Source organism: Chenopodium album, chromosome 14 (assembly GCF_948465745.1).
Source record: "Chenopodium album chromosome 14, dcCheAlbu1.1, whole genome shotgun sequence".
In the NCBI taxonomy this organism is placed as follows: Eukaryota; Viridiplantae; Streptophyta; class Magnoliopsida; order Caryophyllales; family Amaranthaceae; genus Chenopodium; species Chenopodium album.
In genome coordinates, this window is record NC_137847.1 from 9,370,639 (window position 1) to 9,386,597 (window position 15,959).

At 34.2% G+C, this 15,959-nt stretch overlaps 2 protein-coding genes and 1 non-coding gene across 3 annotated transcripts; 2 read left to right on the forward strand and 1 right to left on the reverse strand.

Annotated features, from left to right (window-relative positions):
• Positions 1-1,190: 1,190 nt before the first annotated feature.
• Positions 1,191-3,285, reverse strand: LOC145577742 (uncharacterized). Its single transcript, XM_081635198.1, has 3 exons — positions 2,467-3,285; positions 1,717-2,385; positions 1,191-1,517 (listed from the first exon to the last, which is right to left on the reverse strand). The coding sequence occupies exons 1-3, from the start codon at positions 3,283-3,285 to the stop codon at positions 1,191-1,193; spliced, it is 1,815 nt and encodes a 604-aa protein (XP_081491324.1).
• On the forward strand, positions 2,699-2,805 carry LOC145580417 (small nucleolar RNA R71). Its single transcript, XR_014099464.1, has one exon. It is a non-coding gene; the product is annotated as a small nucleolar RNA R71 (small nucleolar RNA).
• Positions 3,286-10,256: 6,971 nt separating the features above from the next.
• LOC145577743 (auxin-binding protein ABP19a-like) lies at positions 10,257-10,883 on the forward strand. Its single transcript, XM_081635200.1, has one exon. The coding sequence runs from the start codon at positions 10,257-10,259 to the stop codon at positions 10,881-10,883; it is 627 nt and encodes a 208-aa protein (XP_081491326.1).
• Positions 10,884-15,959: the final 5,076 nt, after the last annotated feature.

The window sequence follows — 15,959 nt, forward strand, 5'->3', positions numbered from 1 at the left end:
TTTCTTTTTGAAACTTAGAGTATCAACAAACTTATTTTTCTGCTTTTTTTTTGCGCTTTTTTTTCTAAATTTTTTTTCCAAACACAATTAAATAGGGCATAAATAATACACTGATTCTCCATCAAATAAACCTAAAAAAGGCTCTAAGGCATAAAATATAAGGCGTCAAAGAAGGGAAATCATGGCTCAAATTGGTTCATCCTAAGAGTTAATGTAAAATAAAAAGAAAATAGAATAAGCACAAGCACCTAAGAAGTTTTGGCTCTAATTATCTAAAAGGAACTTCAATCACTCTTCCACATTGCATCATAAGTCTCAAATAATCGCAAAGCAAATCCAAGAATCAAATTACAGGAAGGAAAATCTAACACACATGAAAAGAATGACTGAAATAAGATGTACCAGTCAATAATGGCTCAAAAGTCTCACATAGGTACTCAAGCTATCCATATTGGTCAAGTGGGAAGACCATTCTAGCCACAAACAAGTTCAATTCCAAGCCAATTAGTGAATGGGTTTTCAAAAACAAGTTTTTCAATTTTTAAAATAACACATATATTACATATCATCATCGCGGCATAGTCGTATAAAGACGCTAAATAAACAACCCAAAGCAAAAAGTAATACCTCCCCCAAGCTAAACTTCACATTGTCCTCAATGTGAACATATATAGAATAAGAACAAGCAAGGGAAAGAGAAAACTAGGCCCTACTGGCCAGAGGAGGGATCATACCTAGGGGCGAAGCTGGGACTGCCCTCAAAATAATGTCGCATCATATCCCCAAGACACTAAAAAAAACAAAAACAAGAAAAAAGAAAATAAAGGGAAAATAAAACAAAAAAAGGAATGGGTTGCCTCCCATTTAGTGCTTGTTTAAGGTCTTTAGCTCGACCCCTCTTTAGTAGCTCAACCTGGGTCACCACAGAGAGAAGATACTCCGTTGTATTGCTCATTAATATATCCACCTCGAAACGGCTCCTTCAAATTAGAGTTTATGTGCTTTGTATCCGTGCTTACTTTGATGTAGCGAAACCCATCATGTGGTGGAATATTGTCCTTTTTGCTCACAAGATTTCTATTAAAGACACATTTATCAACCAAAGGGTTAGTAGCATCAATTCTCAAACAAGTACCACCATCAAAAGTAAAATTATGGTCATTAAAAAGCTTAAACACAATTTGTTTATCCTAAGCTCTTATGGTCACTTGTCCTTTAGGAACATCTATAAGAGCTTGACTTGTAGCAAGAAAAGGACGACCAAAGGTAAGTGGGATCTTAAGGTCTTCTTTCATATCCACTACAACAAAGTCAACAGGAAAAACAAGTTCACCAATTCCAACTAATACATCTTCAACTACACCTTTAGGGAGTCTAACGCTCCTATCAGCCATTTGAAGAGATTTAGGAGAGGGTTTAAGTTTTTTCAAACCTAATTTTTCATACAAAGAAGAGGGTGTTAAATTAACACTAGCACCTAAATCACACAAGACTCTATCAAAAGTAGTTTTGTTTATCTTGCAAGGAATAGTAAAACTACCAAGATCATGCAATTTAGGTGGTAGGTTCTCATGTAAAATATTAGAGCCATGCTTCTTCACTAACAAACTTTCTAATTCCTTATTATTATGATTATGATCTAGAATTCCTTTCACAAATTTTGCAAATTGAGGCATTTGAATTATAAGATCAGAAAAAAGGAATGGTAGTAAATACCTTCTTAAGAGTCTTAGAGTAATTCCCAAAATGCTTATCAAGCACGGCTTTTGATAACCTTTGCGGGAAAGGCATCGGTTCCTCATAGGCTTGTGGAGCAACATATTTGGGACCTTCATTCTCACGCATTTCAGTTTTTGACTCCATATTGCACATTTTCTCCTCTAATCCCCCCTTAGTCAATTCATCCCTCTTCACGAAAATTGCATTGCATTGTTTCGTTTGGACTTTTGCTTGATCTTGAAGAGTTGATAGATGATTCACTTGTTGTGATAGTTGAGAAAGATGAGTTTTTATCCTCTTATTTTGAGCAATGAGCAGTTGGATCGAGTTTTCAAAATATTCATTCTGCTTTGCTTGTAACTCAAATTGCTTTGAAATAAGCTCTTGTTGTTGATGTTGGGAAGTAGCAAAAGTCTCCATAATGGATTTAAGATTTGAAGATTGAGGTGGTGGTTGGTGCATGGGCTGATGATTGAAAGGTTCCCTTGCTTGAAAAGCGGGTGGTGGTGGAGGATTCGCTGTAGCTTGAGTATTCTTGTATGAGAACCTTTGATGATTTCTCCACCCTTCATCAAATGGCCTTGTGGAGGTCGTGGTATGAAAAGCATTTTCTTGCTCAATCGTCATTCCATCATAATTAAGCTGACACTCTCGTGCAGTATGACCCTGTATTTCACACATTTGACAAGTTTCCATCGAGGGTCAAGGAGGACTGGCTTGGAATTGATCAAATTTATGAGTTAATGCCTGCACAGAACTTGTCAAAAGAGTTAGAGCATCAACATCATATTTACCTCCTTTGTTAGTAGCACTTCGTCCTCGTGGATGGTAATTATCATTAGCTGCCATCTTCTCAATCAAATCCTTAGCATCGGTTGGGTTCTTAATCATGATGGAACCTCCAGACGCAGCATCAATGTATATGCGAAACTCATGGGTCAAACCATTATAGAACGTTTGGATCAACATCCACTCTGGAATACCATGGCGAGGGCATTGTCTCTGCAATCGCTTAAACCTTCTACATGCCTCATATAGGGATTCGTCATTGGATTGATGGAAGGTAGATAGCTCGTTCCTTAATTTTGCAGTTTTCTCTTGCCCCAAGAATTTGACTAGGAAGGCCTTGACAAGCTTGTCCCACGTATCAAAGGAACCAATACCTTCATCTCGTAACCACTCCCTTGCTCTATCCCGTAGTGAAAAAGGGAAGAGGCGTAATCTAATAGCATCATCAGTGACACCATTGAGCTTCATAGTGACACACTTCTCCAAGAAACTATCAATGTGAGTCACAGGGCAATCGTTCGGTGAGCCCGCAAAAGAATCATCGGAGATGAACTGTATGAATTGGTGCTGAGCGGTGACAGGTGGTCTAACAATACTAGAGAGGAATCCGGTTGTTGTATCAAGAATACCATACTCTAAAAGAGATTTTATTCCTGGGTCAACCAGGTTTCTTATGCTTTGATTTCTCCTTCTTCTACCTTTTCGTCTTCTTACAGTAGCTTCGATCTCAGAATCAAAAGGTGTTAAATCATCTGAACCTGAACTTCGAGTTTGCATGCAACAAAGAAACTATAACGGGAGATTAAAGACACAAGGAACAATAGCCAAAGCAACAAAATATATGCTTAGTAAAAACGAATCACAAATAACTAGAATGAAACCGTTAGTCCCCGGCAACGGCGCCAAAATTTGATAGGCGTGTCGCATACCTAACAAAAATAAACCTAACAAGAACACTACTATGTAGACAGGCAAGTAAGGGTCGGATCCCAAGAGACTATGGTTCAACTAATTAAATAGACTCAAGTAACTACTAAACAAGTAACCAAATCAAATAAGTGAGAATTAATAACTAATTACCAAGGAAGAGCGATTAAACTAAATAATATGATTGATCAAATACTAAAAACATCCAAGATCAAGCATCACCACGAATACAATTAATGCAATAGTCGTTCTACCCCTAACATATAATTCAATTGATTAAAGAGGAAAAGTAATCCCTGAATAGTACCAATGGTATCTCCCGAGTTATCAATGGCTTCTCTAATCACAATCAAGCCTACTTCCGTGGAATCATGTAAATTAAAGACTTTGAGCACATTACTCTAACTTCCTAGTCATCCATTCAACTACTCCCGTGATGAACTTCAAACCCTTAATTGATTTATTCAAACCCGTAAAAACCCAACTCCCGTTGCGGTTAAAACAATGGATTAATGACAATACCAATTATCCTTAATCTAGTATTGGCATGAGCACAATCAATTAAGCATATCAATTACAATTATCATTAGAGAATTTAAAGAATTAAATCATGCATCAATCATATTCGGGTTCCGCTAGATCTTGGAATAAGGAAACTACTCACACATATTAATGATAACAATAACAAGAATTAAAGAAAACAAAATTAATAGTAAAAGGAATTAAAGATAATAAGAAAATACCAAATCTTGAATTACAAGAGATAAACAAAGAAACTTGACTGCATAATCTTGAATTACAATGGAAATAAAGTCTAGAGAGAAAACTAGGGTTTTAAGGTGATAGATAATGAAATTATAATGCTAAAGAATATTTATAAGAAGGCTAAACGATAGGATTAATTAAGGAAAGAAATCGGATTAAAACCGACTAAATTCGTCTAGGCATGGGCATGTCACACAAGACATGCCCGTGCCTAAAGTCAAAATCAATTTTTCTTCAATCTCCAGCTAGACATGGGCATGTCAAATTCTGACATGGGCGTGTCTCGCTGGGCCAACTTCACTCAACGAGGCATGGGCATGCCCGCATTCAACACGACCATGCTTCCCTTAGCACGTAGCTGCTAGCTTGAAACTCTCGACTCGACATGGGCGTGCCTCAAATGAACATGGGCGTGCCTCATATGAAACTTCAGCTTCCAACTTTCTGCCTTCTCAAAACACACTGACATGTCCATGTCTCTGAGTGACATGGGCGTGTCTGACTGGATATTACCCTTAAATGAATTCAACTTCAAACTTTGGCTTTTTAGGTGAATTGCAAGCTATGATCACGATCCGCAACTTCGTAAAACTTCCAAAAATCTTCATTAAATCCTGAAATACATCAAAAACAACGAATCTACCTATAAAAGCATCGTATGATCACAACTAAACCAAATCAAGCCAAAATAAGTCATGAACAACTAATCTAGACTCGAAAACTACCTAAAAAGACTCTAAAAACACGTACAAAATACGACTTATCATCCTTTTAAAAAAATAAAAATTAGGCCAGACTTGAAACATTTAATTCATTGGATCAATATGTGTTATCTTGGGTTCAAATTATTCCTTGAAGTGTTTTTTTTTAATTTTGGTGGGGATTGATTTAATTTAATATAATTGCTCGGCTAACATTTCCTAAAAAAAAAAAAGACAAACTAAACATAGAATAAATCAAAGACATCAACAGATAACGATATCCAAAATCTTAACTGATGGTTGAATTGAATCCTAAGATCGATTTATATACTCTGTCACGCCCCTTTACATAGGAGCTCTTTGATCAGTTTGAAGTGTGGATGTGGCATGATCTCCCATATACCCAGTTGTAATACAATTTAAAGGGTCCTTGGAAGCTATATATCCATCGGAACTAGGTCGATCCTTGTCTTGTATAGTAGTGTTAAATATTGTTTAAGGGCTAAGAGTCTAATCCTTTTATGGCAATATGGTTTTATGATGGAATCTCCTTAAACTTGTAAAGTGGATTATCCATTAGTGACGGTGTGACCCAAACCCATATTTAACATTGTATTAGAGTGAGACCCACAATCATTTTGTTACATGCTTTTGGTATGAAATTTTGTAGACTTTCTCTCTTGATGACAGATGTGGCCCATACCCGTATATACAATAAACATTAACACCAAAATAAGAAAATGGAATAAATGAAGCCTCTATATAAAAAGTAGATTTTTTTTTTGAACGGGAAAATACTTTCATTCATTAGTCGTATGACATCTAATTGATAATATACATAGATAAACCACAAATTTATCGAAAAGAACATAACTCTACAATCAAAATCATAACTTTTTTGCAATTTCGGCATAGCTCATACTCCAACGCTAGCTTCAAGCTTGTTGTGAGCATTGATTTCGAAATCTTCTCAGGTAGAGCGAGCTAGCTAGACTTTCACATTGTGCAGTGATGTTTTGATTATAAAGCTGATGAGAAGACCTAAAGCTGACCTGGACTATGTGAATCCAAATCACCTTCCCAATAACGAAAACCCTAAAAAATATCTCATCCATAGGTTAGAATCAAAATACCAAGAAATTGGACAGAAGACTCTCCTAGAAGGATAGAACAAACAATGCAAGAAAACAAAAAACTAAATTGAATCAAAGAATAAGGATTGAAAATAATTTAATTTTCGAAGAATTTAGATTATTTTCGGCACAAACGACAGCCAAAAAACCCTCAAAGAGGGAGATCGAAGAGAGTTGAGGAGGCAAGCTTTAAGATAATTAAACACTCACAATAATCGGTAACTAAAATGAAATCCAAATCTTAATGTGAACATCAATAATTGAAATTAAATATTATTATTATTTTGAGTTTAAGAAACTTATGATTTCTAGAAAGTAAATCCATAATACTTTCACTGCTCAATTCGTCATTTTAAAGTCATAATACTATAGTTAGCAAACGGAAGTGTTTTTTTTTTTTTTTTTTGACAAAACTTCAAGTTATTCTTCCTTCACTCTAGAAATTGCTATATGGAATTATTTTCATATTTGCCAGAACTTAGATAGCCGAATTGACCAAGTTAACGTGTATAATACAAACTAAATTATTTTTTTTATTTCATACCAAATTACGGAATTTTATATGTTCAATCATTGATATTTGATTTTTTTTTTTTTTTTTTTTTTTTTTTTTTTTTTTGGTAGAAACTACAAGAGCAAGTGATGAGAATTGGCCTTTAAAATCCCTGGAGTTGAGAGGGAAGCTCTAACCAATAATTGTACTCTCTGATATTCAATTATTTAAAGAGTGTATTATCAATAAAGTATATAAAATATTTTTTTGTATTAGGGTAAATTTTATATATAAGTATATATATTGGGGTAACTTTATTCATTTCAAGACTAACTTTTAATCATTAAAAAAATGTAACTTAAAGGATTGAAAGATTGTTATATTTACCAAGTGACCCCCAAAAAGAAAACAATTAGCCAAACTAATACATTATTATTGCATAATCTCTTATATGTAATTTGAAATATAACATTGCTTGTTACTAGACCTGGCAATCCTGACTCAGACCCGATGACCCGACCCATGACCCAAAATCGACCCGAAATCTGTGACCTGAAATTGACCCAAAACCCGAATCAACCCAACCCGACCCATACCCGACTCGAAGTGGAAATGACCCGACCTAGACCCGAAATCCGAAACGACCCAACCCGAAACGACCCGACCCAAGATGACCCGACTCGAAGTTGACCCGAGACCCGAAACGACCCGACCCGAAGTTGACCCGAGACCCGAAGTGACCCGAGAGCCGAAGTTGACCCAACCTTTAACTTGAATTAATTGACCCAAATTGACTCGAAACCCAGAGTGACCTTAACCAAAATTATCTTATACCTAAAATGACCAGAATCTATTTAAGTTAAAGACTTGACCTTAGCAAACCGAAATAGAAAAAAACCGCAATTAAATTGAATTAATTGACCCAAATCTATTTAAGCTAAAGGATTTTTTTTATCTTCCTATTTTTTTACTTTCATTTTTGTGTTTCTGTATTTTAGAATTTAGTCACTTTACCTTTTACTTATGGAAATTTGGAGGGAGTATTCCCGCTCATAATTTACCTCTTGTCCTCATAATGAAATACTTTTGGAGTTTTAGCCATTTGGGGGGAAGAATTTCCCACAATTTTAACCAAGTTAAAAGTTTTATTTTGTTTCCCTCTTGAATTTTCACTTTTAAGTTGTAACTTTGTTAAAATTGAAATTTTGAAAATTTTTAATTGATCAACAAGTGTATCCGTAATATTACATCTGAATATGAGAATATTTCTCTTAATTAATAATACCTCCGTTTTTTTAGTTGACCGTTTTGACTTTATTCACACACTTCTCTTTGACCGTATTTTGTGTTTTATATGTAATGAAAAATATAGTCATGTAGGATCTTGAGTTCTTTAATTAGATAGTAAACCGTAGATAGATACAAGCATAGTTACATAACTGCAATAGTTCATAATTCATTAGTTCATTATATACTAATAGTGATGAGACATCCTATGAAGTAATTTAAACCGGAGAGTCGGAGACTGAGCTATTAAGTAGCCCAGAAAAAGTTTAATCTAATCCTATCAAGTTTGAATTTGAGATCAAATTACCTTGAATAAGAAAAACCTTATTATGAGTTTCGTTTGAAAAAACTTGAACAAGAAAAACCTAATTATGAGGTATAAGTCGTATAACTCAATTTGTTAGAGCATCCCTCTTAGTTTCAGGAGATCCTGAAATTGATTCTCAATCTAAACACAAAAAAAAAAATAAAAAATAAAAATAAAAAATAACAAGGTCAATAAAAGTCAAACAATTACTATATTTCATGAAAAAAGTAGCCTTAATAAATGTAGTGAGTTTTTCGTCTAAAAATAAATAAATATATATACTGAGTTGAATTTAGCCCAATGCATTGACCCGACTCGAAGTTGACCCGACCCAGTTGACCCAAAAATTGGACCCGAAAATTGACCCGACCCGAACTGACCCGACCCAAACTCGACCCGAAGTGTTGACCCGATACCCGACCGACCCAATTATCAGTCGACCCGAAATCAACCCGAAACCCAAAATGACCCGACCCAACCCGAACATGACCCGATAACTTTTTGACCCGAACTTGACCCGACCCGAAATAACCCGTCCCATACCCGACCCGAATGATCCATTTGCCAGGTCTACTTGTTACAAGGTCTACATATCTTGAATATAAGACCAGACATCAGGCAATATTGTTTAATAATTCTAATCTCATACTCTCATGCATTTAGTCAACTTTGTGGGGCTGAATGCCGTTGACAAATTAATAATACAGAAAAAAATAAATAAATAAATATTACTATTAAATGATTTAAATCATACGAAGCATCTTTCAAGAGGAAAGTCCAGCTACATTACTAATATTGTACTCGCACTATTACGGATATATTTTAAGTATAATACTGTAATAATAAATACCAAAAAAATACATTCAAGCGAAAAAACTGAAAAGGTTTTATTAATAATTACGTAAAAGAAAATAATAATCCTACGTGTAATTTTGTCATGTAGTCCTAATTTAATTACTCTGTATTTCATTAATTAATAGGTAATAATAATATATTACTCCCTATGTTCTTGAATACTCATTATAGATTGACTAACATAAATACGTGCCAATATATATATTTTAATTTGCAATTATGTATTACTAAAAAGGAAAATTTGCAAATTGCAGCCATTTCAAGTTAGTATTTTGCAAATTACAACCATTTTAAAAAAATTGCAAATTGCAGCCTAAAAGTTCTTATAAATTGTAAATTTCAACCAGATTTAACTTTTTCAACGGTTTACGTATTGAAAAATATTCGGTTAAGGTTTTAGGGGCTATTTAAGTTCTTAAGGATCCGAATTGAGCTCGAAATTTGCAAAAAAAATAACGTAATTGCCTCGTTTTGCATAACAAAAATGTATCGATTTGTGGGGAACTATTTTTTTTTGTAAAAACGAGGCACTTACGTTATTTTTTTGCTAATTGTGAGATCAATTCGGTCCCTTAAGAACTAAAATGGCCCCTAAAACCTTAACCAAATATTTTTTTGACACGTAAATCGATGAAAAAGTTAGATCAGGCTGCAATTTATAATTTATAAGAAGTTTTGGGCTGCAATTTACAATTTTTTTTAAATGGCTGCAATTTACAAAATACTAACTATAAATGGTGCAATTTGCAAATTTTCCTAGTAAAAAATACGAGTATATACATTGAAGTAAAATAAATATAGTAAAATTAATAAATGAACAATGGCAAAAATCAAACCGTTATAAACAAATATCATTCAGAAACGTTAGGGTTAAGTATTAGTTACAGCCTTATGGACGACGGTATATATCATTACTCTTAATTAAATCTTGCTAGAATCAATTAAAACTGTTCAATCAACGAAGAAAACAAAAAAACTATTGATAAACAATTTCAACGATTTTTATAAATGGAAACATTGAGTCAATAAAATGATACTTAAAAAAATTGAATTGGTTAAACAAGTGGATCTCTATTTCAAATAGTCAAATTCCTCTTAACATTATCGCATACATCATTTATTATTCTTTTAAGCCGCGGAAACTTGCATGCTCAGCCAATACTATGTAAAGGGTGTCGATTGCCGCAAAGAAAATACAATCAAACCATCTGTGCCACCTACCTCTTTACTTCTCTCATTTTATCCACCATTTGTACCACCTATTTCTAGCTTCTAACAAAATGAGAACTCTTTCGTTTTTCTTTGTCTTTTGTCTCCTATCTTCTCTCTCACATGCTATAGAACTCGACTTTTGTGTTGGAGATCTTAGTCTTCCTAGAGGACCTGAAGGATATGCTTGCAAAGATCTTGCTAAAGTCATAACTGATGATTTTGTTTACACAGGTTTTCGTGGTGAAAAAACACCCAATAACGTATTTGGGAACAATGTGACATTAGCATTTTCAGATGTGTTCCCAGCCTTTAATGGTTTAGGTATATCTATGGCCAGGTTAGACTTCGTTGTAGGAGGAGTGATCCCAGTACACTCCCATCGTACGTCAGAAGTTCTTCTTTTGGTGAAAGGTTCAATCATAGCAGGATTTATTGACACCAACAACATCGCATACTATAAAAGATTAGAGGTTGGTGATGTTATGGTGTTTCCACAGGCCATGCTTCACTTTCAAATTAACGTTGGTAAAACTCCGGCTACTGCCTATGTCAGTCTGAATGGTGCAAACCCTGCATTACAACTCACTCCTACCGCTTTATTTGCTGGGAATTTACCTGCTGACATTGGCCAGGATATTACACTTTTGAGTCGTAAGGAAGTTATGCGGATGAAGCGAATCTTTGGCACAGCTTGATATCCATCTTTAGCTACTCTTGGGTTCTTAATACTTATTTCTAAGCTCTCGATTTATTTCAATGTCCAACACAATTATTTATAATTTTGTGATAATAAAGGGTACATACATAGCCCACTTTACATGTTTCGTAACAACAAAGTAATTGTAACATTCTATATTGTATACTTCTTATATGTTCTAAGATTAATAAGTATATTTTATCTTTTCTTTATACTCCCTTCTTTGATCTTATGTTAGTCTGAGTCTATCCTTCATTTATGCGCTAAGAGATTGCCTTAAAGCTTGTGGATCGGAGTCTGGGATTGATGCAATGGCCCCCTTGACTATGATACTAATGATCTTGTTAATGGATTCCCTATACTAGCCATTAACTCGTACTGAATCTCCCCTATTCTACGCAAACTATGGAATCATATAATGGACATAATTAGTCTCCTAATATCAACAACGTAAATATAATTTTTGAAAAGTTTAATCAACATAAAATAATTAATTTTTGAGAAACTATGAATAATAATAAAAATTATATGAATGAAACAAAAAATTTGATAAATAAAAAAAATGTTGATAATATAATTTTATACGAAAAATATAATAACATAATTAATTATTAAGAGATAAATATATCATTTATGAATCATATAATCATTAAAATATTATAACAGTTATGTTTCTACAACTATTATAAAATTTCAATGGAACATGATCTGTATAGCCACTATTCTCTTTAAAATTTGGACAAGAAGGAATAACTTTGAAATAATGAATGTAGGTTGTTTAACTATGCCGTATAACGTATGCATGGATTTGCTCCAAGAGCGAGCGAGGAGGGCTATCCTTAAAGCTGCAAGCCTGCAACTCTGCAAGGGAAGAGGGACCAAGTGCATGAAGCTAAACATGTTAACGTATGCTAGAGATTAGAGAATTTGTTTTTATCCAAGTACTTTTGTAATATAATACCTAGTTTAGACTCGACTAATTCCGTGCATAGAAATGCATAACAATTAATGTCCTCGGAATCGGGATTTTATTTTGAATTAGAAGTGTATGGAGTAGAATCAAATCGTAGAATCAAATGTTTGAAGTGAAGGTTGCAAAATCTTTACGAGTATGGAAGTCGTAATCAATGCAGAGATGGTTTTCAAGATAATACCAAATTTTTTTGTATGATGTAAGGTGACATGGTCAATTGAACGACAATGTCAAAGAGAATTAATGGAGAGATGTGCTCTATTGAAGGTAAGTTGGTGAATATGTTCATTAACAAGATTGATTAATTAATGAGAAGTGCATCAATAAAAAAATGTCGAGGTTTAGTTGTGCGGAGAGAAGTGCTCCGAGAATATCATGTTGGTGATATTGTGCACCAGCAGAATTGTGTGGGTGATGAGATGTGCATCACAAAATGTTGTAAAAGCAAAAGTAAATTTCGTCGAGGTCAATCGTGAAGATCGGATAGTCATTGTAATCCAATTTGAAGCAGGGGGGTGTATTGGAATATTTGCTTCAAATTGTTAGTGGTTAGTTAACTCCTAATATATAGGAATATGCATGCTCTACTAAGTATTAGTTTGTGTTAGTGGAGTCATAATATTAATGGGGTAATTTATTGGGTTAATATTAGCATGAACAATGATCGTGGGATCATGTTTTTTTTTGAAAATAAAACTACTTTCTCATTCAAATAAAACAGATAATAATAGCCTTTATACAGGCAGAAAACTAATACTCCTAATAAGCCTAATCTCAAGCTAACAACTTCCTAACTACTGCCAAAAATATAGGAAACATGAACAAGTTAGTGGGCAATCATGTACCACGATTTACTCCACTACACTATACAAACTTACTACTCCGTAATTCTAACTACAATACTACCAAACTGCTACTATTATTTAGGATAATAACTAACCATTAACAATTGACTAATTTAATTAATATGGAGTAACTATTAACATTTTCAAGCATCTTTTCTTAACACACCCCCTTGCTTCAATATTTGTAAATATTGAAGCATGTCTCTTCAAATTCGTGAAGAGAGAGATGGAAAAAAAAACATGATTCCATGATCATTATTAATGCTAACAATAACCCACAAAATTACCTCACTAATATTATGATTCCACTAATACAAACTAAAAATTAGTAGAGCATAATCCTATATATTAGGAGTTAACTAACCAGTAACAATTTGAAGCAAATATTCCAACATCGACCAATTCTAGAAATTTTGCAAAAATATGAAATTATACTAAACTTTTTCACCGATTATTATTTATTCTTTTTTTATTTTTTATTTTGGAATGTGAATCATGATATTAAATTCAAATTTTAACATCTAATCAGCCAATAAAATAGACAATGTTGTCAAACTTACTTATCTAAAGCCAATTTTTTTCATTAATATTGATTTTTGAGCCTCATTCAAGCAGCAACAAAAAGTGATGAAGTGATTAGCTCATGAACAGATGAAGATACGGGTTACCAATGAGAAGAGAGAGGAAAGACAGAAAGAGGAAAAGGAGGAAAAATAATAATTGAAATTAATAAAATAGAAGTGTTTTAAGATGGAGTATTGTAGACACCCATTTGTGTCTCCCCAAAACAAAACCCGGTGATGAATACTTTTCACGTCGAATCATAATCGAATGAAGTGAAAGTGTGGAAAGTCTAGTGTTGCGGTTAGTATTTTTCTTCTTTCTCTCTGTTTTCAAAAACCTATTTTATGAAAATAGTCAATCCAGTTTAGTTTGGTCCATGGCAAGAGTCCAATAATAGTGTAGTTGGATTGGGTTCGAAAAGAGCTTTCCAACGATATATTATATGCCCAATTCCAATGAATAATGAAAAATTATGGCCAAAATACTAAACCGGGCCTGATTTGACCTTTATATGCGGCCCAATGATCTAGAGGAGGGCCCATTATGATTTATGATTTCTAATGCAATTAGGATTGATTATAGTCTTCTAGAATCTTCTAGAAAGTTCTTTTGAATCCTAATGTGATTAGCATTGATAATTGAGTTTTATTTAGAATAAAAAGAAGTGTTTTAAATGAAATCACAGTTTTACCCCTCGTGCGCTTAATTTTATCAAAAATATGAAAACGTGTGAAAAAACTGCCTGTAGCGCCGCACCAAAGGCTGTCGCTCTGCGACAAGTCTGTCGCGCGGCGACAGAGGCTTATGTGGCAACAGGGTCGTGTTTTATTCTTCTTGAAACTCTGATTCTTTTTTATCATATTTCGGCTATTTTTCGTTATAAATAGCCTACTTAAACCTCCATTTTTAAGGACCAACTCTCATCAAGAATTTCCTGATACTCTCTCTCTCTTTCTAAACTAACTTTTCACAAACAAAATTCCACAAGATCTAGACACACCTAGCCAAATTCGAAGTTGCCTTCGCCCTAGACGTGAAAGGTTTGACATCTCTGAGGGTTTGGTCCCAAATCTCTATTTCCATTATTTAATTTAATTGTTTGATTTTAATACTTTTCTTTGAAGTTACTAACGTGTGTATTTTGTTATTAGAAAGAGATACGAGGCATCAAAGTATGTAGTCTTATTGCTCTATTCTTGTAGAAAGCATGTTTATTATTTATTAATTCCTAGCATCATGTTAGGATGTTATTATTGCTTTCTAGTATCATGTTTAGGGTGCTTCCTATGCTTTCTAATATCATATCGATATCATGTTAGTATCATGTTAGGGTTAAAGCTTTGATCTTTATTGCTTAGTGACATGCTAGGGTTTGTTATTAATCTTGTTAGTATCATGCCTAGGATCTTGCTATTATTATGATTTAACATGATTATTTTTATAATTATTATGATTAATGATTATCATGTTGCTTCATGCTTATTCATTATTATTGCTTGATCACGCCTTTTATGCATGTTTAAAGGGAATTTGTACTTGTAATCACGCTGAATATGATAATTAATAATCTTGTTTAGGCTAATATGATTATAATTCAAGTGATCGCCAATAATAGTTTTGTTTTGCATTAATATTCAACCAACATAGATAAACAAGTTTAGGGTTAACCTATTGATTGCATGTTAGTCAGAAAGCGCACATGAATACGAGTAGAATAAAGTAGAGGCCTATTTTATAGGGCGAGTTCTTTCTCTTTTAGATTGGATTCGTACCCTCATCCCCGAACTTCCAGTCTTGGTTCCAGACCTATTGGAGTTGACGATCTCATGGATCATTAAGGAGTGTAAGTGAACGGTTTACAAGTTCCTAAAACTTGTTGGCGATTCTTTTACTCTAGCTTCCTTCCCTTTGGACGCCACCATGCTTAAGTGTATGATCATAGTGGGGTTCAAGTTTAGGATGGCTTGAAATATTCCTTACAGTTTTTGGCGACTCCACTGGGGAGGATTTCTATTTTAATTCCTAAAATTTATTTTGGCAATGATTTAGAATAAGTGGATGACACTCGAAAAGTTCTAAGTATTTCATGTGCGTAATTCTGATTAACATTATTGTCATATGCATAAAAAAGGTTCTCATTGGAAATACCTTCCGTAATGAGTTAAAAAAACATAGGATTTTTTATACGTAGGAAATTTGAGGAATATCTTTCATAACTAGAACCGAAATAATGCTGTGAAAAACTGGAAAATTTTACGAACACAGAAAGCTACTGAGGCATGTAGGAACTGGCGTCTAGAAAACAGAGCCTGTCGCCGAAGATATGGCTCTGTCGCCGAGCGACAGTTCTGTCGCCAGGCGACAGTGCTATATCGCGGCGACAGTCTCTGTTGGCTGGCGCTGCGTTCTTCCAATACCGAGCCATAAATATGAGTTCTAATTTCGACCAGTTCAAGCACTTTTGGCTCGATTCTACTTCCGGATTGAGTTTTTCTCACTTTTCTGAAACCCATATGTGTTCTACATATGGACATAACCCTTTGGGAATTCATGCTCCATCTACCTGATTGAACACTCTGAGCAACAAAGGGTACATCCGAGAATGTTGAATTCACCAAACCATGGAAGCGAGTTTAACTCGCGGGGTCCCATCCATTCGCGCCAACCCTTCCAAAGGTAAGGCTTTCGCGCG